The 23,862-nt window shown below is 31.1% G+C and overlaps 1 protein-coding gene across 9 annotated transcripts in view; it reads right to left on the bottom strand.

The window, feature by feature from the left end:
* Positions 1-10,930: 10,930 nt before the first annotated feature.
* The window catches only part of LOC143044735 (uncharacterized), a 74,281-nt gene continuing 61,349 nt past the window's right edge, over positions 10,931-23,862 (bottom strand). For 8 of the 9 annotated variants that reach the window (XM_076216848.1, XM_076216847.1, XM_076216846.1 and 5 more), the window contains 6 exons: positions 20,769-20,952; positions 19,860-19,921; positions 18,043-18,145; positions 17,180-17,270; positions 16,201-16,269; positions 10,931-13,859 (listed from right to left, as the gene is read on the bottom strand). In XM_076216848.1, coding sequence (XP_076072963.1) covers positions 13,710-13,859; positions 16,201-16,269; positions 17,180-17,270; positions 18,043-18,145; positions 19,860-19,921; positions 20,769-20,952 — 659 coding nt within the window. In that variant the 3' untranslated portion in view covers positions 10,931-13,709. Of the gene's footprint in view, positions 13,860-16,200; positions 16,270-17,179; positions 17,271-18,042; positions 18,146-19,859; positions 19,922-20,768; positions 20,953-21,813; positions 21,961-23,862 lie in introns of those variants that run through there. The other variant, XM_076216845.1, reaches the window with a different exon arrangement.

Genomic DNA, 23,862 nt, shown 5'->3' with positions numbered 1-23,862 from the left:
CGTCTTCATCTTTACCTATTTAAGTAAATCCCTCCAACGTTGGAGCACACACAGTTAATTTTTATCATACAGTATGATAGACGTTACGCACGGTAATGCGTTCGGATTATAATTACGTTATTATATGATTTAAGAACAGCAACCATTTGCCTATATATAGATACAAAATAAAATCACCAACATCCATATATCTACAGAAAGGCCAGGACATGTTTTTCTTATTTTAAGTTAATTCTATAAATTTTTGCACCATACATTTATTTTATTTGAACACACAAATCTTACTTTTACGTTAAAAATTGCATGTCCGGCGTAACATTTCAAATTAAATAAAATGCATTTTTCTATGTTCCGTTGTAATTTTGCACATAAAATCTGCGAAATTTAGTATATCAGCTTCCTACTAGATTTATATTATAACATCATACTCATTTTTTGGTATTGGTTGAAATTTGAAGCAAGCCTTCAAGGCAACGAAATATTCAGCAGAGGAACCTGTCTTAATGTTTTATGAGGAAAGTTTATCAACATTTCAGTTTTATTATTATCCCTATAAAGTAATAAAATCATATTAAAACTATACTCAATAGAAAGTTCTGAAAAAGATAAACATTTCCAAAGTTTCAAATGCAAAAAAAAACTTTTTCTTGAAGCAGAATTTAAAAAAATAGAATGTCTAGCCACTATGTCCAAACGTAATTTTTGTCCATTCCTTAGGTGAAACATGTTGTATAAATACTAAATGTGCATTTAAAATACAAAACTAACCCATTTAAAAGATACAAACTATAAGTTCATACAAATGGCTAAATGAGTCGGGTGTTTTCACAAACATGATGACCTTACAATTTTTTTCGGAAAGCATTCCCTATGTCTAGCCATTATGTCCAAGGGCGTCATTTTGACGTTTCTGCACAGTGGCGTCTTTTATACAAATACACACTATTTACGAACTGTTTAGGCAGTTAAAATGATGCCGGGAAATGTTAATTCAAAATGGTCTACTAAATCAAAAATAACACTCAGATTAGAAAAACACACAAACATAAGGAATAAACCCTTTATAGACATAGGGGAAAAGGGGGGATGGGCCGAGGGATAATTTCTTATGGACAAAAGTTTTCACGCAAATCTAAAACACCTTTATAGATTAGAAACCGATTAGAATCCGAGGTACAATGGTCTTATAATTTTTAAAGAATTAAATAAATACGTATTTGTTACTAAAATAAAACCATCAGTGCTAAAAAGATAGAGAAATAGTCTGAAAACCCGCACAGACACATACAAATATTGAACAAAAGTGAGTTCAATCTAAAAAAATAACCATTTCAACTGAAATCCTTATAAAAAGAATTATTGCTGAATTATTATATGACCGATTTTTATGAAATAAATACCATAAGTGTTTATGTTCAATTTGTCAAAAAAAATGTAAAGACATAATTTTGTTTTCATGTGTCCCTCCGGGAGCAAGATTTTTTTAAAGGTTGCTATGTATCCTATCCAAAATAAAATTGGAAAAATTTGCATTTGTTTTCATCTCATTACAGATCAGAAAATAAAAACGATCCTTACTTAATTGCCTTATACATGGTAAATTTTGAAACATTTCTTCTACCTCGTATTTATTTGATAAAAGTCGATTGAGTAGGTTCTCCGTTCTTGATAACAAATTGTCAAAGTTAGTATGACGTCACATTTGTCAATTATACATGTTACGTCTTGCGACGCAATACCGTGCGTAACGTCATATGGAATTGGTTTTTTGTTTTTTAGAAAAATAACTAAACTGGCTTTGAACTATAATTATGAAATAATACTTTATTTGGGGATCACCATGGACCAAAAACTTATTACAATGGGGTTAATTGAGACAGTCAGAGAGAGATCATATTCAGATATTATAGAATAAAAATTGAATTATATGTCTCTGATTGTATGTATTGAGAAGTTAATAAAAAAAACATCAATTTCAAGATAAATTAAAGCAGCACCAGAGACATATAATACATTATATTATATGTCTCTGGCAGCACTAAAAACTGTTTTAAATCACATAACATTTTTAAATTGCATTCATATAAAAACCTGATAGTACTGAATTTCATTGAAAGTGTCAACTAATTGTACTCTTGATAGTATAAGTACAAATCTACAAACAATTATAAAAAAAAAAAAAAAAAAATGGGTAAGCATTCAAAAATATAAGATTGTAGCCCGTATAAAAAAAAAAAACTTTTATAGGAGATTTTACGGAATTCCAATTTTGCAGCTCAATTTCTCAGTGAAATATTTTGAAGGAATGATATATGACTCCACAATTTATTCAAAAATGAACCTTGCATTGTAAAGTCAAGACTCTGTGCACAAGTGTTAGACATAAATGAAAAGCTAAAGTAAAATGGTTGCAAACAACACATATATTCCTTAGAGACGGAGTTCAATTACAAGTCAGTAGTACTTTTTTATGAAGAAATAATCGGTTGAGAATGGTAAGTATTTTACCTTTTTTTGTATAATTCGTAGCAACATATATTTTTATATCAGTTTATTATGTTTTAATTGCAAAGAGAGCCTCGGAGAAAAATAAAAGGGTCAGGATTTTAATATGAAGGCAATTTAAAATAATATTTTTAAACTGTGCATTCAGCGGCATCTGAAAGTATGTTCTTTTCAAGTGCTCACAAAAAAAATATTTTCTGTGACTTTATACGGTAATGAAATTTTCTCTTTAGCAATAGACGGATTATCATGTTGTTTTTTTTTTTATGATAATTTTAAGATATCTATTGCACAACCTTAGATCGCAACTTCCAAGCAAGGACCGCAGCTCATACACTCGGCAATAAACGCAGGACTTCGGGAATGTCCGGAGTGCCGAAAACCTTGCTTCGGAAGTTACCTAAGACCGCTGTTAAATGAGTATCACCGAAATTGCAATGCTGTGTTACTTCTTGTTTGTTCTTATAGTATAGAATAGTTATCAAAGGTACCAGGATTATAATATAGTACGCCAGACGCGCGTTTCGTCTGCGTAAGACTCACCAGTGACGCTCATATCAAAATATTTATTAAGCCAAACAAGTTAAAAGTTTAAGAGCATTAAGGATTTAAAATTCGAAAAAAGTTGTGCCGAATACGGATAAGGTAAGGGACGACATCAAAAGTTCAATGTAGGATAAAAAAAACTTAGTTCACATAGTTTTTTCACTGACCCACCCCCATCTTATTATAATAACTTAATTTGGGAAAAATTGATTTACCAATAGGGATATATGTAAAAATCAATTTCAGATGTACAAAATTTGCAGAATTTTAACCCCCCCCCCTTTCCAAACTATTTTCTACATCGATTTTTTGATGTCGTCCCTAATCTATGCCTGGGATAAGAAAAATCCACTTACATGTAATGTAGATACGACAATCGAGTATAAAGACTATACTAAAGTAACATTGATTTGGTTATATGTTTCCCAATTCTTTAGCTAATGCAACAGGAGATTTATAGGAAACTATGACCCGGGTCCCCTATGCTCCACCACAATTGTCTGAGGCGAATCTGCAAAATCTTCTGGCCAAACCGGATTTCATCAAATGAACATCTCCTTGAAATTACCAAAATCCATGTGTATCCTGAAAGAAATTCGACAGAGGCGCTTCAGATGGCTGGGGCATGTTCTCAGGATCTCAGTATCTAATATCACCAGGACAACTCTTAGAGGGACACCCAGGGGAATAGACCAATAGGAAGACCCAAAACCACCTGGCGTCGAACGATTGAAGCCGAACTTAAGGAACTTGACATGACCTGGGGAGAAGCAGAAACAAAGGTTTTAGAGATAGAACTGGATGGCGAAATCTTGTGGTGACCTTATGCTCCGCCAGGAGCGAAGACGATAGGTAGGTAGGTATGACCACTATGCAGACTTTTTCCGCATGTGGCGAAATAATGGTCTATCCTAATATCTAAATATTAATGACTATTTTCCGTTCTTTTATAACGAGTTCGTTAATAACGAACAAATTAAAGAACTTATCATTAACTTTTGTAACAAAAACAAATCTATAGTGGAATTATTATAATTCGATTGGCAGCTTTGACTTAATTACCACCCTTTATAATACCACGGCCGACACTCGGCTAACCGAGAGATTGGTCGGTTAATCTATATTGAGTATGCGGCTATATCGGCGATTGGTCTGTTAATCGGGTTGGTTATAAGTCTGTTAAGAGTAAAACGCTTAATTTAATGTTAAACTCTATCAAATATACAGATTTTTGGCATGTTATAAGAACCAAATCTAAAAAAAGAAAAGTGTCTGACAAAATGATATCTATCGTAGAACATTTTGCACTTGTAAAAACATTTCTTAGTCTGCGCAGTTTTCAGTAAAACTTAAAGGCGTCGCGCAAGTATGTAGTATTTATGCTTATATGCATAGCAATTTTTTTAATAAAAGGCGAAACAAACAAATTTAGATATCATTTAAAGGACAAAAAATAGTACTGTGGTTCTAAAAAATAAATTGACATTAGTAAATATTTCATAATTGTAAAATAACGTGAATAATACCACGTTTTAGTGAAAATTATGGGAATAAATTCTGTTAATGGGTTGGACAATTGAAATTGTGTCAGTTAAGAGTTATTTAGTCACGACAATAATTTTGCTACCTTTATATTTTCCCCTTGAAAAATTTAAGAATGAGATGTTCCTGAGTAAACAAAAATGACAATACGGTGCCACAGTATCCTAGAAAGAGCATTTTTAGTTTGACTTTCTTTGCATTTTATTGTAGGGTGTGTCACTGCAATATAGCGTGATATGGATTGGCCCCTGGAATATGCATGAATTTGTTATTGACGTTTTCAATCAGCCTTAATTTTCGACTTCGCAATTTCGCGTTTTCGCCATATAGAATATGTAAGGCGAAAACGCTAAAGCGCTAAAACGCAAAATGGCATTAACCTGCCACCATAGTTGTCCGCATGTAAACTTCTAGAATTTGTCACCAATATAAGTACATCGCAATCCGTTACTGTTTCAACAGCCATCGGTGTTTCATGTGTGTATTCTTAAACAAGTATTATTTTTCTCCCCTTTTTTTAGCAATGTATCACTCTCTACTGTCCTTATATATTATTCTATATTCTGCGTTTCCATCCAGATTCTCGTGTATACCATGAGGGTCCGGATTGGGGGTATTGTTTATTTCTGTATTCTTTAAATTGTTATGTCATTTTTTTCTACACTTTATTTATCTTACTCTTTATTTTTTCTTTATTTTTCATATTTTGTCATCCCAATATATTTTACTTACTGATGTTTAGTTACATTACGACGTTTATCTCTGATTTATATACTGGTTACCAATGTAGATGACAGATTTGTGTCATTCATGACAATTTAACAGAATCGACATGATATATGCGATCATTCTTGGATGAAATTAATATTACTTTAATATTACACTTTTTGAAACCATTTTTATCAATTTTCAATTTCATGTGTTGTTTCCGTATATGTTACGTTTCATTGCTCATGTGTTATTTTCGTATATTTTAGCCACTCGTCTTGAGCCTACTCATTTGATCCGATAACACCCAATATAGCAATAAAATTATACTTTTATTGCCATTCATAACTCTTAACAGACCGGGTTTTATACATCCGACCCATTAACAGACCAGATTTTAAATAAAGATTGATTTATGTCACCAAAATACAGATTTTCGTGTAGATTTTTCACACAATGATATCAATACGGTTTTTTTGTTTGTTTCACCCTCAGCTGCCACTATATGTAATGCTAAAATTGAAAGAAAAAAATTGATTTTGACTTGTCGCGAAAAAAATAGATTGTTTTTCGCCGTAGGCGAAAAAAAAAAAGTTTGTACAGAAAAAAAAACCATAGCCCCCCCCAGAAAATCAAATGGTTGCTGCCTAACCCGCCTTTTCATTTTATAGAGCGTACATCGAAGCTAGAAAAATAATAATTACACCACTGAATTCAGTACATGGAATTGTTTTGTTAGACATGGATACTTTTTATGATGAAAATATATTTAGAAAGTTATACAATGCTGAACTTTCAATGATTTCCTCGATAACACCTGATTAACAGACTTTAGCCAACCCGATTAACAGACCAATCGCCGATATAGCCGCATACTCAATATAGATTAACCGACCAATCTCTCGGTTAGCCGAGTGTCGGCCGTGAATACACTGCACACAATCTTATAAAAAAGTTTTCCTAAGTCTAATTCCAAATTTATATGCTACAACTCAAATGCAACATTTTTTGTAAGAGCAAGGTAAATATGCTATAATTGATATTTTATAGTGTGTCTTTTTAATCTACTGTTTCGGGTTGGCGCCTGTTAAAACGTTTTAACCAGCTGCTTTTTAAGGTACCTACCCTTAGTAAGGAACCTGCTGTTTCCTTTGTTGTTGGTGTAGTTCGTAGATGTGTTTCTCGTTTCTCGTTTTTTATAAAGATTATACCGTCGGTCTTCTTGTTTGAATTGTTCTACATTAGTTATTTAATTGGGCCCTTTATAGCTTGTAGTTCGGTATGGGCTAAGACTCTGTATTGAAGGCTATACTTTGACTTATAATTGTTAACTTTTTTCATTGGACTAGGATTGAAAGTTGTCCTTTTGACACTCATATCACATCTTCTTATTTATATAGATATAACAGATGGAAGAGTATTCCTATGGGCACCAACTATGCCCCTTTAATAGCAGACGTGATCATGTACTGTTATGAATCATAGTTCTCAATCTTAATGATAAACTTGAAAATCTCTAACTATACTGCCGGAAGCTACCCAAATTATGTTAGTAGTTATCAAAAGTACCAGGATTATAATTTTATACGCCAGACGCGCGTTTCGTCTACATAAGACTCATCAGTGACGCTCAGATCAAAATAGTTATAAAAGCAAAATAAATTCAAAGTTGAAGAGCATTGAGGATCAAAAATTCGTAAAAGTTGTGCCAAATATGGCTAAGGTAATCTACTCCCGGGGTAAGAAAATCCTTAGTTTTTCGAAAAATTTGAAGTTTTGTAAACAGAAAATTTATGAAATGACCATATAATTGATATTCATGTCAACACCGAAGTGCTGACTACTGGGCTGGTGATACCCTCGGGGACGAAACGTCCACCAGCAGTGGCATCGACCCAGTGGTGTAAATAGTTATCAAAAGTACCAGGATTATAATTTTATACGCCAAACGCGCGTTTCGTCTACATAAGACTCATCAGTGACGCTCAGATCAAAATAGTTAAAAAGCCAAATAAATTCAAAGTTGAAGAGCATTGAGGATCAAAAATTCCTAAAAGTTGTGCCAAATATGGCTAAGGTAATCTACTCCCGGGGTAAGAAAATCCTTAGTTTTTCGAAAATTTTAAAGTATTGTAAACAGAAAATTTATGAAATGACCATATAATTGATATTCATGTCAACACCGAAGTGCTGACTACTGGGCTGGTGATACCCTCGGGGACGAAACGTCCACCTGCTGAAAAGGGTTCGACGACTTACAGAAAAGAGCGACGATTTACAGAAAAGAACCGAAAAAGACCGAAAAGGACCAAAAAGAACCGAAAAGGACCAAAAAGAACCGAAAAGGACCGAAAAGAACCGAAAAGGAAATCGATTTTTTTTTGTAATCGAAGGATTAGCATATTGCAAAGCATTGAAAACCTTATACTGTGGTAGGACTAATTTTAACTTGCATGTGAAACATTACAGGTAGGGTCGGATGCCTGTCTTATAGAATAGCAAAATAGAAAGAAAAATTTTAATTCACTAATTAAGGACTCCCTGTATATTTGACATTTAACATCCGAGAGGAAATGGTGATGCTGACATGTATACTTTTTATACAACCATACCCAATGCCACCGGCAATATACTGACATCGTGCATCTTAATATAAACAAACGAAATAATTGTTTAAATGTTAGGATAAACTTTTATAGTACGAGAATATTAGCTTTTCATTTATTTTTACTATGTATTTATAATATTAAAAACATGTAATATCATCGGCTTATCAAAACGTTTAAACCCGCTGCATTTATTTGCATGATTGTCGTTTGTTGGTGTGGTTTGTGTTTCATAAGTGTTTCTTGTTTCTCGTTTTTTATATTGATTAGACCGTTGGTTTTCCCGTTTGAATGGTTTAACACTTGTCATTTTAGAAGCCCTTTATAGCTTGCTGTTTGGTGTGAGCCAATGATAGTTTACTTGTACAAATTATGACTTGGATGGAGAGTTGCCATATATCTATGTAAACAATTTTTTTGAAATGATAAGATTAAAATCATTGATGAAAAATAAATGATAATTAAGCATGCATTATATATTTAAAAAATATTATTTAAAAACCAAGTTATACTGTTTCTTTTTTGTAAGTTCACATATCCATGATACAATGTATCCCTATAAATGTACAATATAAGACTACAGTTGAATAATGCATTCATTTTAAATATTACGAAGAAATGATAACAATATAAAAAAAAAATCCGTGAATATATATACATTGTTTTAACTTTATATAATAAATATAAATGTATCCTCTTTTCGGTTCTTTTCGGTCCTTTTTGGTTCTTTTTGGTCCTTTTCGGTTCTTTTCGGTTCTTTTCTGTAAATCGTCGCTCTTTTCTGTAAATCGTTGGACCGCACCAGCAGTGGCATCGACCCAGTGGTGTAAATTAGATGTGTAATAACTCATATCTTAATCTATGATACATCATTTATTTTATTAGTTGTTATTGGCTTTGAACTAGCTGTCATTAACTGCTAGTACTCGCAGATCTATACTTTTTGTCTACTAGTATTCTGTTGTTAGGAATGTATGAATACCCTGCCACGTCCAGTTTGTGTGTGTGTATTTTTTTAAAGTTGTTTTACTGCTTTGTTTCGATTTGATGAGTGAAGCCTTTTCAACAGATTTGCTTATAGTTTGTTCTTATGTTGCACTGCCACACCACTGTTCCATGTTAGGGGATGGTTTAGTGGCCAATAGCATGTAGTTTAGTGGTTATCGTTTGTCCAAGTCTTAAATTTAATTTTCATAAATTATTTTGTTATAAATAAGCCGTCAGATTGCTCAATCGATTCGCTCCATATATATACTTTCGGGGCCTTTTATAACTGACTAGACGGTAAGGGGTTTCTCAAGGTCGTACGATTACCTCTAACATGTTCTATTTATCAATGACAATTGAACAAGAAATTGTATGCTTTTGTTGAAATATCATGTGTTTAGAAGGAGGATCTTCTAATAAAGTGACAAATCCCTTAGATCATATTAATATTAAGAGTAGCATTATCTGTTTGTTATTAAAGTGTCTTGTTGAACCTTTTAGCTTTAAATAAACAATTTTATACTTTGCTATAATCTCGGGTTTTATTGCTTTCATGAGCTGATAATATAAAAACGAAGATGTGGTATGATTTCCAATGAGACAACTCTCCACAAAAGACCAAATGACACAGAAATTAACAACTATAGGTCACCTTACGACCTAGTCCAAATAATTATGACATCTTGAAAGGCTATTACATTTTTTTTTCTTTGACGCCTTACATCGACAGAAAGGAGTCAAAGCAAAAATTTAAAATAGCCTTCCAAGACGTCATAATTATTTGGACTACTTACGACTTTAAACAACGACCAAAGCCCATACCGCGTAGTCAGCTAGAAAAAGCCCCGAAATGACAAATGTAAAACAATTCAAACGAGAAACTAACGGCCTAATTTATGAGGGGTCAATAGAGGGTTCGTTAACATGTTAACAACACCTTGATTTTGCAAAAATGATGATAACAAAGTGGCTTGAAAACAGTTAACAGCTTAAATTTATCTCAGATAACCGTTAACAACACATTGAAAAGGGCCAAAACAGGTTAACATAAAAAGTTATTGCCCCCTTCATTTATGTACAAAAAATGAACGAAGAACAATTATGTAACACATCAACAAACGACAACCACTGAATTACAGTCTTCTGACTTGGGACAGGCATACATAAGCAATGTGGCGGGATCCAAATCCTCCCCCTAACATGGGACAGTGGTGTAACAGTACAACATTAGAACGAAACTATAACTCTAAAGGGCCGGTGTCGCTCACCGTGGTCTATGTGCATATTAAATTTAAACAAAGGACACAGATGGATTCATGACAAAATTGTGTTTTGATGTTGGCGATGTGTTTGTAGATCTTACTTTATTGAACAATCTTGGTGCTTATAAATAATAAAATTGGCCCAGAAGTGACAGTGGAAAATATTTTGTAAAAATTTACAAAAAATTACAAAATTTATGAAAATTGTTAAATATTGACTATAAAGGACAATAACTCCTAAAGGGGTTAATTGACCATTTTGTTCAAGTTGACGTATTTGTAGCTCTTTGCTGTACATTATTGCTATTTACAGTTTATCTCTATCTATGTTTTAAAATATTCTAGATAATAACCAAAAGCTGCAAAAATTTCTTAAAATTACCAATTCAGGGGCAGCAGCCCAACAACAAGTTGACCGATTGGTCTGAAAATTTCAGGGCAGATAGATCTAGACCTAATAAACAATTTTATCCACAGCAGATTTTCTTTAAATGCTTTGGTTGCAGAGATATGAGCCAAACAAACTTACCCCATCATGCATGTCAGATGTGCTCTAAAAGCTTTGGTTTCAGAGATAAGCCAAAATCTTCATTTTACCCCCTTAGTCCAGGTTAAACAGAATCAAACCAATATAACAACACTTTCTGGAGTAGTAGAACCATGATAACATGTCTTAACCTCACAGGAGATTAAGCTTAGTTAGAACCGTCCATACTGCTGTGTTGGAAATAAAAGTTTTCCAAAGTTACAGTAAAAAAGTGACAACAAAAATCATTAAGTAACAAAATTCATTTATTTTATAAATATTTTCTGTCTTACTTACAAAAACATACAACAAAGAAAGAATGTTTAAACAATGTGGAAAATTCATCAGAGCTCATAAATTCTTACCATTTATATAGAAACAAAAAAGTTCATGATTATCTATGGAACACCATCAAATATGTTGTTTTCTATCAGCTTTTTACATGTCAATACCCATAGAAAAGTCAACCTTGCTTTGGTGCAGACTTTACAGTGAGACCAAAATTAACATGAAATAAACAGTTACATGTATTTTAATATAAATATTCTGTGATAACAAAACAGGACATCACAAAATGAAGTCCATATGTTAAACAAATTGCACTACATAGAAAAAAATATTCCATAAAATAATTTGTATAACTTTATTTGTCCAATAAAATTCAAGTAGATTATTCTAAAAACATGTATCACTGAACCTGGAAGAGATCAACACAAGTTATACATTTGTCATTTTGGTTGTGAGAATTTGTATGCCTACATTTTGTATATTCAAAATGTTGTAAAACAACAATCATGTTAAGTCTTTTTACAGAAAAGCGTCAGATTAGAAACCAACATAGATTTAAGTTGAAATGAATGTTTAAAGAATAACAAGAGAGCACAGGCTGAAATATCTCGCCTGTTTACTTACTGTGAGGGAAATTGTGTTGAAAGTCTGTAATCTTTGTCCTACAAGTATCACATTTCCTTAACATTATTCATATACAAATGAGGTCAATGTCAGGTTCTGACAATACACCTTAAACAAAAATATAGTGAGCCATTAGCTTAAATTAGAGACCTTATTTCAAAAACTTAATATTGACTGCAAAAATAAAGTCAAGGTCTAGTCATTTAAACCTGCCCATACATTATTCATCATTCAACACCACAAAATAAAGTTGATTTATTGTTTATAGAATCTGAGAAACAGATGCAACCATGAAAATAAACTTTGGCCTAGAAACCATAAAAATTTGGTCAATGTCAGATAAACCTTGCCAGACAGACATGTAAACCTTATAATTATTCCTTACACGGAATAAAGTTGACTTATTGCTTATAGTATTACAGATTAAACCATTAAAATCAAATTTCACCAATGAACCATGAAAATCAGGTCCTGGTCAGATGAAACCTGCCAGACAGACAAGACAGTCTTGATACATCTGCACCTTACAAAATGTACATTCATTCCATACAACATATGGTTTTTTTCTCTATTGCATAATGTACCCAAGAAACAGATCTACCAATAAAAACATTAATGAACCATACTAGTAACTTTGGCAATTTCAGTTAAGTTGATGTATTTGTAGCTCTTATAATGATGATCACTTTTGTTTTATTAAGTTTTTATTTAATAGTATTTGTATCTATTATAGTTTAAAAGATATAGACAAAAACAACCCAACAAAATAAATAAATATCAATGGGCAGTAACTCCTATACCGAGTCAAATGAAGATTTCATTTTTTTTTTTTAAAGTTCCTGTCTATCTATTATAAATTTCAAGGTTATAGGCAAAAATGCAAAATTGGTGAATATCGTCATTAAGGAAATAGCTTAAATAAGGATTTGTATGACAATTTAAGCCATGTTGACTTGTTTGAAAATCTTCCTGATAATTCTTGTTAAATACATATTCAGCCCTGTCCCTTTAAATTCAAACACTGGTGTTGGAGGTTCTTATTTTTTTTTCTCCCTTATCCCTGAAACTAATATTCATTTGAGATCAAATCTAAAGAAGGGAATATTTTTACGATATAATGTTACTCTCGAAAATAAGTAAAAATAAATCCCTGCAACATATTTCCTTCGAAACAGTTTTAATGTGTTATCTAACACAACTTGAATCTTCAATGAATTTTAACATAAAATTTTGAAAAAGATAAAATTACCCTCAAGGTCCTTCAGGCCAGATGAGCTTATGACTAAAAGTGTTAATAATCATTTTTTCAAAGACGTTTTATTAAAAACAAACATAGATTGTACAAAAGAGAACAATGGATATGAATAAATGCATATTAAAAAATCTATGGCAGTGACTTTGTATTAAAATGCTATTGATCAAATTGCATGTGAAACATTATACAATGTATTGTTAAATATATTAAACCATGACTATTTTACAATGAACTGAAATGATAATATATAATGAAAATAAATTATAATGAATTGAATTAAAATGAAATGGCTGATTTAATAAAATTTTTATTTTCATAAATCACAGTAAAATGAAACAAGACTTAGTGTAGATATACAAAACATTACAGATCACATTATTTATTTATTATCTCAGAAATTCATCAGAATATTAATGTTTACAATGTGCCAAAACATATAACAGCCAAATAAAAAATATATCTAAATATAGTTTCATTCACTTTTGAATCAGAACATTTCTTGAAATGGTAAAATGTAATTTTAACATAGGAACAATTCTATCACTGTTGAAATGTCTTCCTGTATATCACTTTTACTGCAAAATAATTTTTTGTGATCCATACTAATAAGTTAGTCAAATATCCAGTTATCTCCCTTCATGAACATCTATGAATTATCTCCCTTCATATAGTTGTTTAGTTAGGATGATGATAATGCCTCTCATATATAACTTTGATATGAAATCATAAAGATGCAAACATAACTATTGCTTTTGACACATGAAGCTCACTTGTTGATATTAAATGGAGAATGAATTAAATGCAGATATCACATGACATGCTTCAGATCCAATGAAATGTTATAATTATGTGTTGTTATGCTATACAAATTCTGGGGAAGCACCACTGTCATCATCATCCATGAATTTAATAGATGCTAATAGTTTTCTACTATCACTGTCTGAAAAACTAGAGTTTTGACTTAATTGTAAAGGTTTTTCTTCTTCTTTATGGATTTCTTCTTCTCTTTGCTGCAAAAAAAAATGAGTACTATAAGATACAAAGAAAAAGCATATTAAACAAACATACCGGTACATGTATCTTCATTCAAATAGTAAGGGTCTTTTTAATAAGCTGAAGACTCTCAGATCCAGGCTCTCCAGTTCCTGAAAATGGCATTAAACACCAACTAGCAATCAACCATAAAATGCTGAAACTTTGATTGCCATGCAACCATTGTGGGGGGGGGGGCATTCCAATAAAATGTTTTGTGTTCAAATAAAATGCACTTTTGTTGACCCCATGTGGGTTCTATTTCAATGTTACAATAATGCTTAAGCTTGATTACAGCTTGTATGTCTAATTACTAGTAAGTAACAATTAAAGCACACCACGTTTCATACAAAATGTGCTTCTGTCAACACTAAAACACCCTGATAAAATTCAAAAGAGAAGCATTCAATTCTTAATTGAAAGCAAAAATAAGACAACTCAATATTTAAAATTAAAATTTAGAAAATATAGCAGTGCGAAAGTTTCACGAGGCTTCATGTTAAGTAATATTAAGGCTTAGGGCTTTGGAACCAGTTGTGTACTGAGTCGTGAAGTTTTACAGCCTTATCGAGCTGACTACTGGCAAATGTAAAATCTCTTTGTTTTGCTCAATATTTCAAAAGATGCATATTAAAACATTGTAAAAGCTCTCCTTATTTGGTTGATAACCACCATTACAGATGTGCAGTATTTTTAATTAGAAAGCTCCCAATTCAATGTTAGTCATTTTATCATCTTCAATTTGATCAATTACATGTAACATAATTACAAGCTTAGGACACAACAATTAACACCCACTTATTTAAAACAAGTTGTTTTCATCAAAGAAACCATAAGAAGATCGTCATGTGTTTTACAAATTTTAAAGAACAGATTATTGTCATTGAAAAACAAATAACAAAGTGAATAAACCTTAACATGCACAGCAAGTCTAGTTCAGCAATTCTATTAGACACACTTTCAGTGACATCTACATGTACAAAGACAATATGTGAAATTGATCAACAAGCTATTATACTAACAATTTACTCATTCTATCAAATATATATTTGTGTTATAACTTATAACTATCTTTAGGTGTGAGACATAGAATAGCAGCATTTTGTTTTTGATACTGACTTTTTCAGCCAGAATATCAAGCAAGCCCACTAGGACAATTAATGAAATGCTTTTATTCTTTTTATTGGCAATTTGTCTTTACTGTAGGTTTTTTTAGGTTAATTTCACTTTAGTAAACCAAAATGAAGTAAATGAAGTAAAATGAAATAGTTTGTAAGCTACTTTTACCCATACAAAATGTTGGGATAGGTAATAAGCTGTATGAATGAAGTCACATGCATTTCATTAATAAATTGACAGGATGGACTTGAGCATGTGACGTAGCTGCACTGATACATGATATCACTGACTAATATTTTTAAGTTTCAAGTCCTGTACAATATCTTAGAAATATTAGGCAGTAAGATCAAAGAGAAAATTTACAAATTGCCAATAAAACTTCATATTAGACATTACAACCAAGAATTTATAAATTGTAACATCTTGTTGTCTTTTCTTCTTGATTTACTTGGCTTTAAACACTGTAACCTTCTTAAAGTCTCCATCTAATGTGTGTTCATGCCCATCAAGTGAGCTTCAACTTTTTGTTTTTGAGATTCTTTTCTCATCCCATTTCTTGTCATTTTATACATGTAATACACTAAATTAAAGATCTTTGGATTTCTTTTTGGAATTTATAAATCTTTATAAATCAGGCTATTGGTTTCCTCATTTGAATTGTTTCACATTTTGTCATCTTCAGGATTTTTATGGCTAACTAAACAATGTTGGTTTTGCTCATCGTTGAAGACCTATAGTTGTTAACATCCTTGTCTGTTACTCTCTGGTGTAGAGTTGTCTAATTGGCAATCTTATATCCCAGTTTTTGTTGGGGTTTGTGTTGCTAAGTCTTTAGTTTTCTATGTTGTGTCTTGTGTAATATTATTTGTCTGTTTGTCTTTTTCTTTTTTAGCCATGGCATTGTAATAAAATTGAGAAAGGAAATGGGGAATGTGTCAAAGTGACAACAACCTGACCATAGAGCAGATAACAGCCGAAGGCCACCAATGGGTCTTCAATGTAGTGGGAAACTCCGCACCCGTAGGCGTCCTTCAGCTGGCCCTTTAAAAAATAAGTTTGTTTTCTATCTTTGAGATTAAATGTCTCTCTCGTAGCTTTCACCCCTCTTTTATAGTCATTATGTTTTGCTGTTGTTACATATTGAGTTATAATAACATAGGTATGACATTTTCTAGATTCTAACTTAGGAGATGTACTTACATTATAAGGTAAGGACGTTAATGGTATTGATTCAACATAACTATCCCTGTTTCTACTAGTTAAGGCAGGCTGTAATAAAATATAAGTTAGTATAATAAAACATTAGCAATAAATTGTCCACAAGTAAGTATGGGGGTACAAGATCACAACTATTTGATTACATTTTTTTTAATGGCAAAGATGGTACTCAGATAAAAATCTTGTCAAACTCTTTATTAAACAATACAAGGTTGGATTTTTTAAATTTTTTTTATTGAAAGCTTATTCAGTTAGGCATAAAAAAAATAGAAAATTAAAGTCATATCTACCAACGAGAAATATTTTCAATGTGTTTTAGAAGGGGCCTTCATAAACTGATTTTCTTATTAAAGGCGAAAAAAAGCTTTTATATTTCAAACTTCATTTTACACAAATTTTTGCCTAATGACCATGTATATTTTATGGGAATGTAATACAATGTAAACATTTCTAAAACAGGACCGGCTATCAATATTTTCCTAGTCTTTTATTCTTCAAGTAATAAAATATGGGACATCACTGGTACCCTATGGAAATTATAGCTCTAATTTACCTAAAAAAAACTAGTTGTTTTTTTTTTAATTTTCTTTCATATGTGTTCCACTTTTTTATTTATTTTTGTGTCTCAAGTTCATTCGAAAGATCATTTTCGAAAGATTTTTCATGGTGAATAGACAATTAGGAGTCCAAATATTTTGCCAAGTCCTTAATACTGTTTCATTTGGATAGCATAAATCTGTAGGTAATCTTTTATTCACATTTAAGAGTTCTTTTTTCTTATTTAACACAAATGACAAGTATCAATATCATCACCAAAAAAATGAGGGTGAAGTTTTGAAATTTATCTTATATAATTACATAATTGAGTAGACTAAAACATAAGGCAAGTGGAATTATCAGTATATAAATACCAAGATCAGTGGTTTTACTCTTAAATTGTACATGACCATTAACAACAAACCTTGTAATTGCCATTATTGAGATCACCATTATTATATTGTATCCTTTGTTCTTCTTTGTTTTGTTTTTCTCTATCTTTTCTTCTTTTGTATCTGAAAAACAGAATGAATCTTTATGAAATATTCATATAATCTACATGTAATTCTTACAATATGCAATAAATAACAGTTTTACATTATTCAACAGAAAAAGGAGTACTGGTCACAGATATTTCAATTTAGCATTAAAATTTTTAACCATGTCTTATTTGAGCTAAAATGCAATCATTTGACTTTAAAATATCAAGCAATTGCTTTTCTACTTTCTATTTGCCATGAACAGTGTTAAAGCTCCAATTCCATCTTATTCCAGCTTTAGCTGTTTCAAAGCATGTTAACTTTAGATTTTTATTTCCTTCTCAGAATAAAATTGAGAATGGAAATGGGAAATCAGAAACATTGACAACTTCTTTGAACAAAAATATATTGGTTTATGTTGTTGAAATAGATGTCCTTCAAGTTTTTGGAAAATAAACGCCATTAAAATACCCTAAATCAGTCAAAATAGAGATTTTCATGTTCAAAATTTCCCAATTGTCATACCACTCTGTATTCATCACTTATACCATGTAGTTTTGTTTCTATTAATATTTCTTACATTTTTTTACCACGTTTGATTTTTACAATTCTTAAAAGATAATTAAATAAAGAGCTCCTGAAGCAACTCCTCTTATGTTTTGTGCTGGTAGAGTTCCCTTTAGTGGATACCAATTGGTATGCAGGTTTGTCAGATAAAATAAATATCAAGTTGTTTTTAAATTTAAGTCTTAACAAATAAACTTCAGGTTTTTTTTTTCTCTTATAAAGGTACATTCTCAGCACTTACCTTCTGTGCCAGATGAGTATAAATATTAATACTGTTAAAAATAAGATGAGAGCAGTTAATCCTGCAGCTAAGCCTGCTTTTGTCACCTTCTCTTCATTTTCTCCTTCAATAATAAAAAAAAATACAATTTATTGATAAAATACAATATTGTATTAAATAATTTTCAAAATAAATTCAAAATTGTTTGTAATAACTCGAAGTGCAGCTGAAGTCTGACCATTTTTAAAAGTGAAAATGACCTGTTCATCTTTTTAATTTATTCATATTATGTATCAAGACTAATTTCATAGCCACAATTTATCTGTGTATTGCATCTGAAACAAGAATGTGTCCTAAGTACACAGATGCCCCACTCGCACTATCAATTTCCATGTCCAATGGACTGTGAAATTGGATAAAAAATCTAAATTTGCAATAAATTTAGAAAGATCATACCATATGGAACATGTGTACTAAGTTTCAAGTTGTTTGGTCTTCAACTTCATCAAAAACTACCTTGACCAAAAACTTTAACCCGAAACTCTCACTTTCATTTTCTATGTTCAGTAGACCATGAAATTGGGGTCAAAAGTCTAATTTGGCATTAAAATTAGAAAGATCATATTATAAGCAACAAGTGTACTAAGTTTCAAGTTGATTGGACTTCAGCTTCATCAAAAACTACCTTGACCAAAAACTTTAACCTGAAGCGGGACGAACGAACGGTGCAACGGACGAACGGACGAACGGAGGCACAGACCAGAAAACATAATGCCCCATCTACTATCGTAGGTGGGGCATAAAAAATTGGGTGGTAAATAAACATTTCTATGCGGGATGGGCTTTGCCCATTGTTGAAGGCTGTACAGTGACTTATAGTTGTTAATTTCTGCATCATTTTGGTCTCTTGTGGACAGTTGTCTCATTGGCAATCATACTACATCTTCTTTTTTCTATTTCTATTTTTATTTTTGTGTTTCTCTGTATACTTCATTCATTAAAATTGAAGCGAGGTAAGTAGGTATGTTTTCTAAAAACAAGTTTCAGAACCTATCTTCCTTCAAGCTATCTGATATGATTTACTATGGTTTGAAGTTCATCACATGTTTCATGCAGTTCTGTTTACAAAACAGACTAACAAAACGTTTCTTTAAAATTCACCTGACCATAACTGAAAGTTACATGATGTATGATAAAAAAACAACCTATTTTACAATTGTTGCATGTTTGCTATTACATGTACTTTTTTTTATATAAATGTTCAATTAATTGAGCATGTCTGACAAGCATACTAAAGTACATTATTACATGTGTGGTCCCAACCCAGGTTTTTTTACTTTAATTGATTCATCAATTTTATAGTTTTTCAGATAAATTGGTCAAGACAATATCTGACACATAATGATGTATTTAGTAACTGATGTTTACTATACAAAATCAATAATCAAGTATGACTGTTAATTTTAAGGTCATTTCTAAAGTCAGCTTCTTAGTTATAATTAATTATTATATAAATTGACCCAAACATAATTTTGGGGGGAGGATTATCAATTGAAATATACTGTTAAATAGTGTTTTCATTCTTCTAATGTCCACTCAATCATTTCATTTTTGATAAACAGTTGAGGTATATCCCTTCAGGGTCTACCTTTTTTTGTGGAAAATCCTGAATCAACCTACACTGTTAATTTACACGAATTTGTAATGTGAAGTAAGTTTGTTTCATTTTTAGTTTTTCAAATCATATAAAGTTAACATATGTTTTAAGGTGGCCATAGAAAAATAAATGATGATTATGACATCCTTTGTCAACAACTTATTAAATAGGTTATACTTACTACCAAATATAATGGTAGGGTCTATCATCTGACAACGGTCACCAACATATTTCTTTGGACACCTGAAAATCATACAACAAACTGAATAAGAGACCAAACATCTTTAGAAAATAAATAGTTTTTTTTTTATGTAGTAAAATGTTCACTGACAGTGTACAAGTTCTACTGATGGTAGTAACTTACTTAGATATGCATTAAGGATTAAATATTAATGTCTGACCCTTTAGATGAAGTGCAGCAATCAAGGCCCTTCTCTGCTTTGTTATTTCTCTACCTCATATCTGTTGTTATACTTTTGAAATATACTATATTTTTTTTTATGATATTTAAATTCATATTTTGTTTGTCCTGTTTCCTTTCATGTAATGATTTTACTCTATGGGTTTAAATGTGAATTTAGACTGAAAAATGGAAGAAATTACTATAGATAATGAGATAAACACATAAGAATGGAGGTAGTAATGGGGGAACCTTCATGACGTATACCGTTAAAAAATTCTTGTCAAATGACGTTAATGGTAATTTTAAGTGCAATTAGACGATAAAATGTACACTTTCTGTTAGACCATAAAAAATTCAGCTGAATATGATGAATAACGCTATTTTTTTTATAAAAAAATAACGGTAACGATCATTATTTGAGACATTTGACGAGTCACAGTAAAATTTTAACCAATTTGACGCTAACGGTAGCCAAAAATTACCGTTTGACACTTGACCGTAAAAGGGAATTTACCTACCCTCAAGAATTGGCCACTTGGTGGTTTAAGTGACATATTCACAACAGCAAGGCAACTTTTTTAGAATATGTATTATGTATCAGTATTGGGTATCAATTGACTGAATCTTCAATCTCCTGTTCTCAGAAAAATTGCTTTCCACATAATGAAAGTCTTTAATATTACTTACGCACACTGTATTGTCCTATACTCTACATATGTGGCAAAGCATGATCCACCGTTCAGACATGCTGTCTGATAAGTTTCGTTCTCTGTACATGACAATCTGTGATTCTCTGGTATTGTAGAGTTTTCATTAGGTCCAGGTGTAGTTACTGGTGGTGATGGTTGAGAAGGAGTTCTACCACAGCCCTCTGAAAAACAGTCAAAAATACTATTAAAGCATTCCACTTGAAACGATCAAACATAATTTAAAATATTCTTGAATAGATTATGCTACTACCAAAATTTTAGATTTGTTGAAGATGTATTGTTATATGGAGTGTGGTGTTGCCAGTTTGCATACAATCCTTTAGAAAATCTGTATTTTGTAGAACAATTAAAATATCCATGAAATCTGGTATAAATTCACAGAATATCATGTTTTATTATGAGCATGAAAACTTATATTTTCTTTATAAATAGTGTCATCATGTTCAGCAACAAATTGGGCCATAATTTTCATAAACCCCTTTTAAAATGAAAATAATTTATGGCAACGCTAAGTTTATGTCTTATTAAATATATTCTTTATACACTTACTGAACACATTTTAATTTACAACATAAAAATAATTATAGAAAACCTTGAATTCTAAGTTTAAAGCAATTTTACCATAAATGACCTTTTTATAATAAGAATAAAAGAAGTAATAATGGTATAAAAGTTTAAAAAATATCAGAGATAAAGTTGTCAGTGAACCCCTGGACAATTAACTAGTTATTGAAGTAAGTTGTATACCTTGTTCGGGACAATTTTGGAGAATTAAGCCAAATAAACCTGTGTGTAATATTTTAAACATAATAACCTTTTAAATTCTCAAAATAAAAGAAACATTGTTATTTTTAAATTCCAAATTATTTTATTTTTATCATGATTGTAAAAAAGACTATATATATATATATATATATATTTGGTAGATTTACATATATATATAGATGTAAATCTACCAAATATATATATATATATATATATATGTAAATCTACCAAAGTCTATATCACATTAAATGTCTTACCTATAAAGGGGTTACAGTTAATACCAATACCTCTACCAGCACAAAATAAAACTTCCTCAAAAAATATTAATATCCAAAAGCTTATATAATCATAAAAAATCTTCATTTTTATTAATTTCAAAAATATTTTCCAGATTCCAAACTACCATAGTATATATAGCAAAGTATTGCCTACATCTAACTGACTTAATTCTCTATAGTCATGATCATAAATGGGCCATGGAAAAAAGTCATTTGCATGAATGAGCAAATATTCTCATGAATCAGCAATCAATATATTGAAACTGATCAAAACATCAAAATCATTTTCACGTCAATTTGGCTGAATGAAATCGAATTAACGCCTAATGTTAAGTATTTACACTTACAAAAGAGCTTAGGTAATCAATTGTAAAAATCTTGTAAATAACTTTTAGAGTATATTTACTAATAAAACAAATAACAGTGGAAGGTTTTAAAAATTTAATACATTTTTGTGGTTTTAAAAAAAAATGTAGATTGTTGTGGAATTTCAAAGCTCATTGATAAAAAGGCCCATAATGATCCCATTGAGTATCTATGGTCTAGTTTGTGACAGGAAGAAGAATATGTCGAGTTTATGTGGTTTTCACATACTTTGGTATAATATAACAATATTTAAATTTTGCTAAAAAACATTCTTGATGACACTTATGGTTAGCATCAGACAGTTTTGAATCATGCAATAATCAAATTTCCTTATGTCTTGAAATGATAATTTTGTAATTAATATAAAAAGGAAGATGTGGTATTATTGCCAATGAGACAACTCTCCACAAGAGACCAAATAACACAGAAATTAAAAACTATAGGTCACTGTACTGCCTTAAAGAATGAGCAAAGCCCATACCCCATAGTCAGCTACTGTAGATTCATTTTTTTCCGTAGGTATCAATTTTCATGATTGAAGAAAACTTGAATATTTGTGGCTATTTAATATAGTGGTTTCAGCAAAATCTGCATTCACACAAATTTAAAATTCCTTGAAATATTTCCCTGTTCCCCTGTACCCACGAAAATTGTCATCCAACAAATATTAATGAACCCACAGTACAAAAGACCCGAAATGACAATGTAAAACAAGTCAATTGAGAAATCTAACTAAGCCTTTTAAAAAAACAAATCCCCCCTTATTTTACTTTTCTTTTTTTATATTAATTTTGTGATATAGATCAAATTTATTCTTTTTTTCAGTGCATGTTTACATGTTTTTGTTAATATGTCTTTTTATAGATATTTCATAGTGTGTCTTTCTATGTTTCTAAGTTGTGAGGTTATACTATTATTTCAGGTTAGGGTGAAGGGTTGGCATTAGTTAAAACATTCAAACCCGCTGCATTTGTTAGCACCTTTCCGAAGTCAGGAGACTGTTCAGTGGTTGTCCTTTGTTGATGTGCTTAATAAGTCAAGTGTTACTCAATTTTTTAAAAATAGGTTAAACTGTTGGTTTTCCAGTGAATGGTTTTACACTTATAATTTTTGGGGCCTTTAAGCTTTCTGTTTGATGTGAGCTAAGTCTCTGTGACTCTGTGTTGAAGGCCATACTTTAACCTATAATGGTTTACTTTTTACATAATTGTAACTTGGATGGAGAATTGTTTCATTGCCACTCATACCTAATCTTCTTTATCAATTATAAAGGAAAACTAATCAGGGACTCGATCATGTCTTGAAAAAACCAAGTTCATCAAATGTAACAAAGGTTCAAATATAGAATATAATGGTCATATGTGACTAGCATCGTCAAAGTACTTTACAGGAGGAGTATCAACCCTTAAGTATCTGTTTTTGATGGAATTTTTTATTTATTTACCTTTCATTCTGATCAACCAACTTGCAGAATTGACTAACTGGATATATTTTTTATTTGTTCTCATACTGAATATGCATTAAATTGAGAAAGGAAATGGGGAATGTGTCAAAGCGACAACAACCCGACCATAGAGCAGACAACAGCCGCATGTAAACTTGTCATTGGACAATATTTCTTAGCCCATCTAATTACTTTGCAGCTAATTTCAAAAAAAACTT

Source organism: Mytilus galloprovincialis, chromosome 9, assembly GCF_965363235.1.
Source record: "Mytilus galloprovincialis chromosome 9, xbMytGall1.hap1.1, whole genome shotgun sequence".
NCBI lineage: Eukaryota > Metazoa > Mollusca > Bivalvia > Mytilida > Mytilidae > Mytilus > Mytilus galloprovincialis.
The sequence above is the reverse complement of the archived record's forward strand: the minus strand, read 5'-3'. Positions and strand labels throughout refer to the sequence as shown.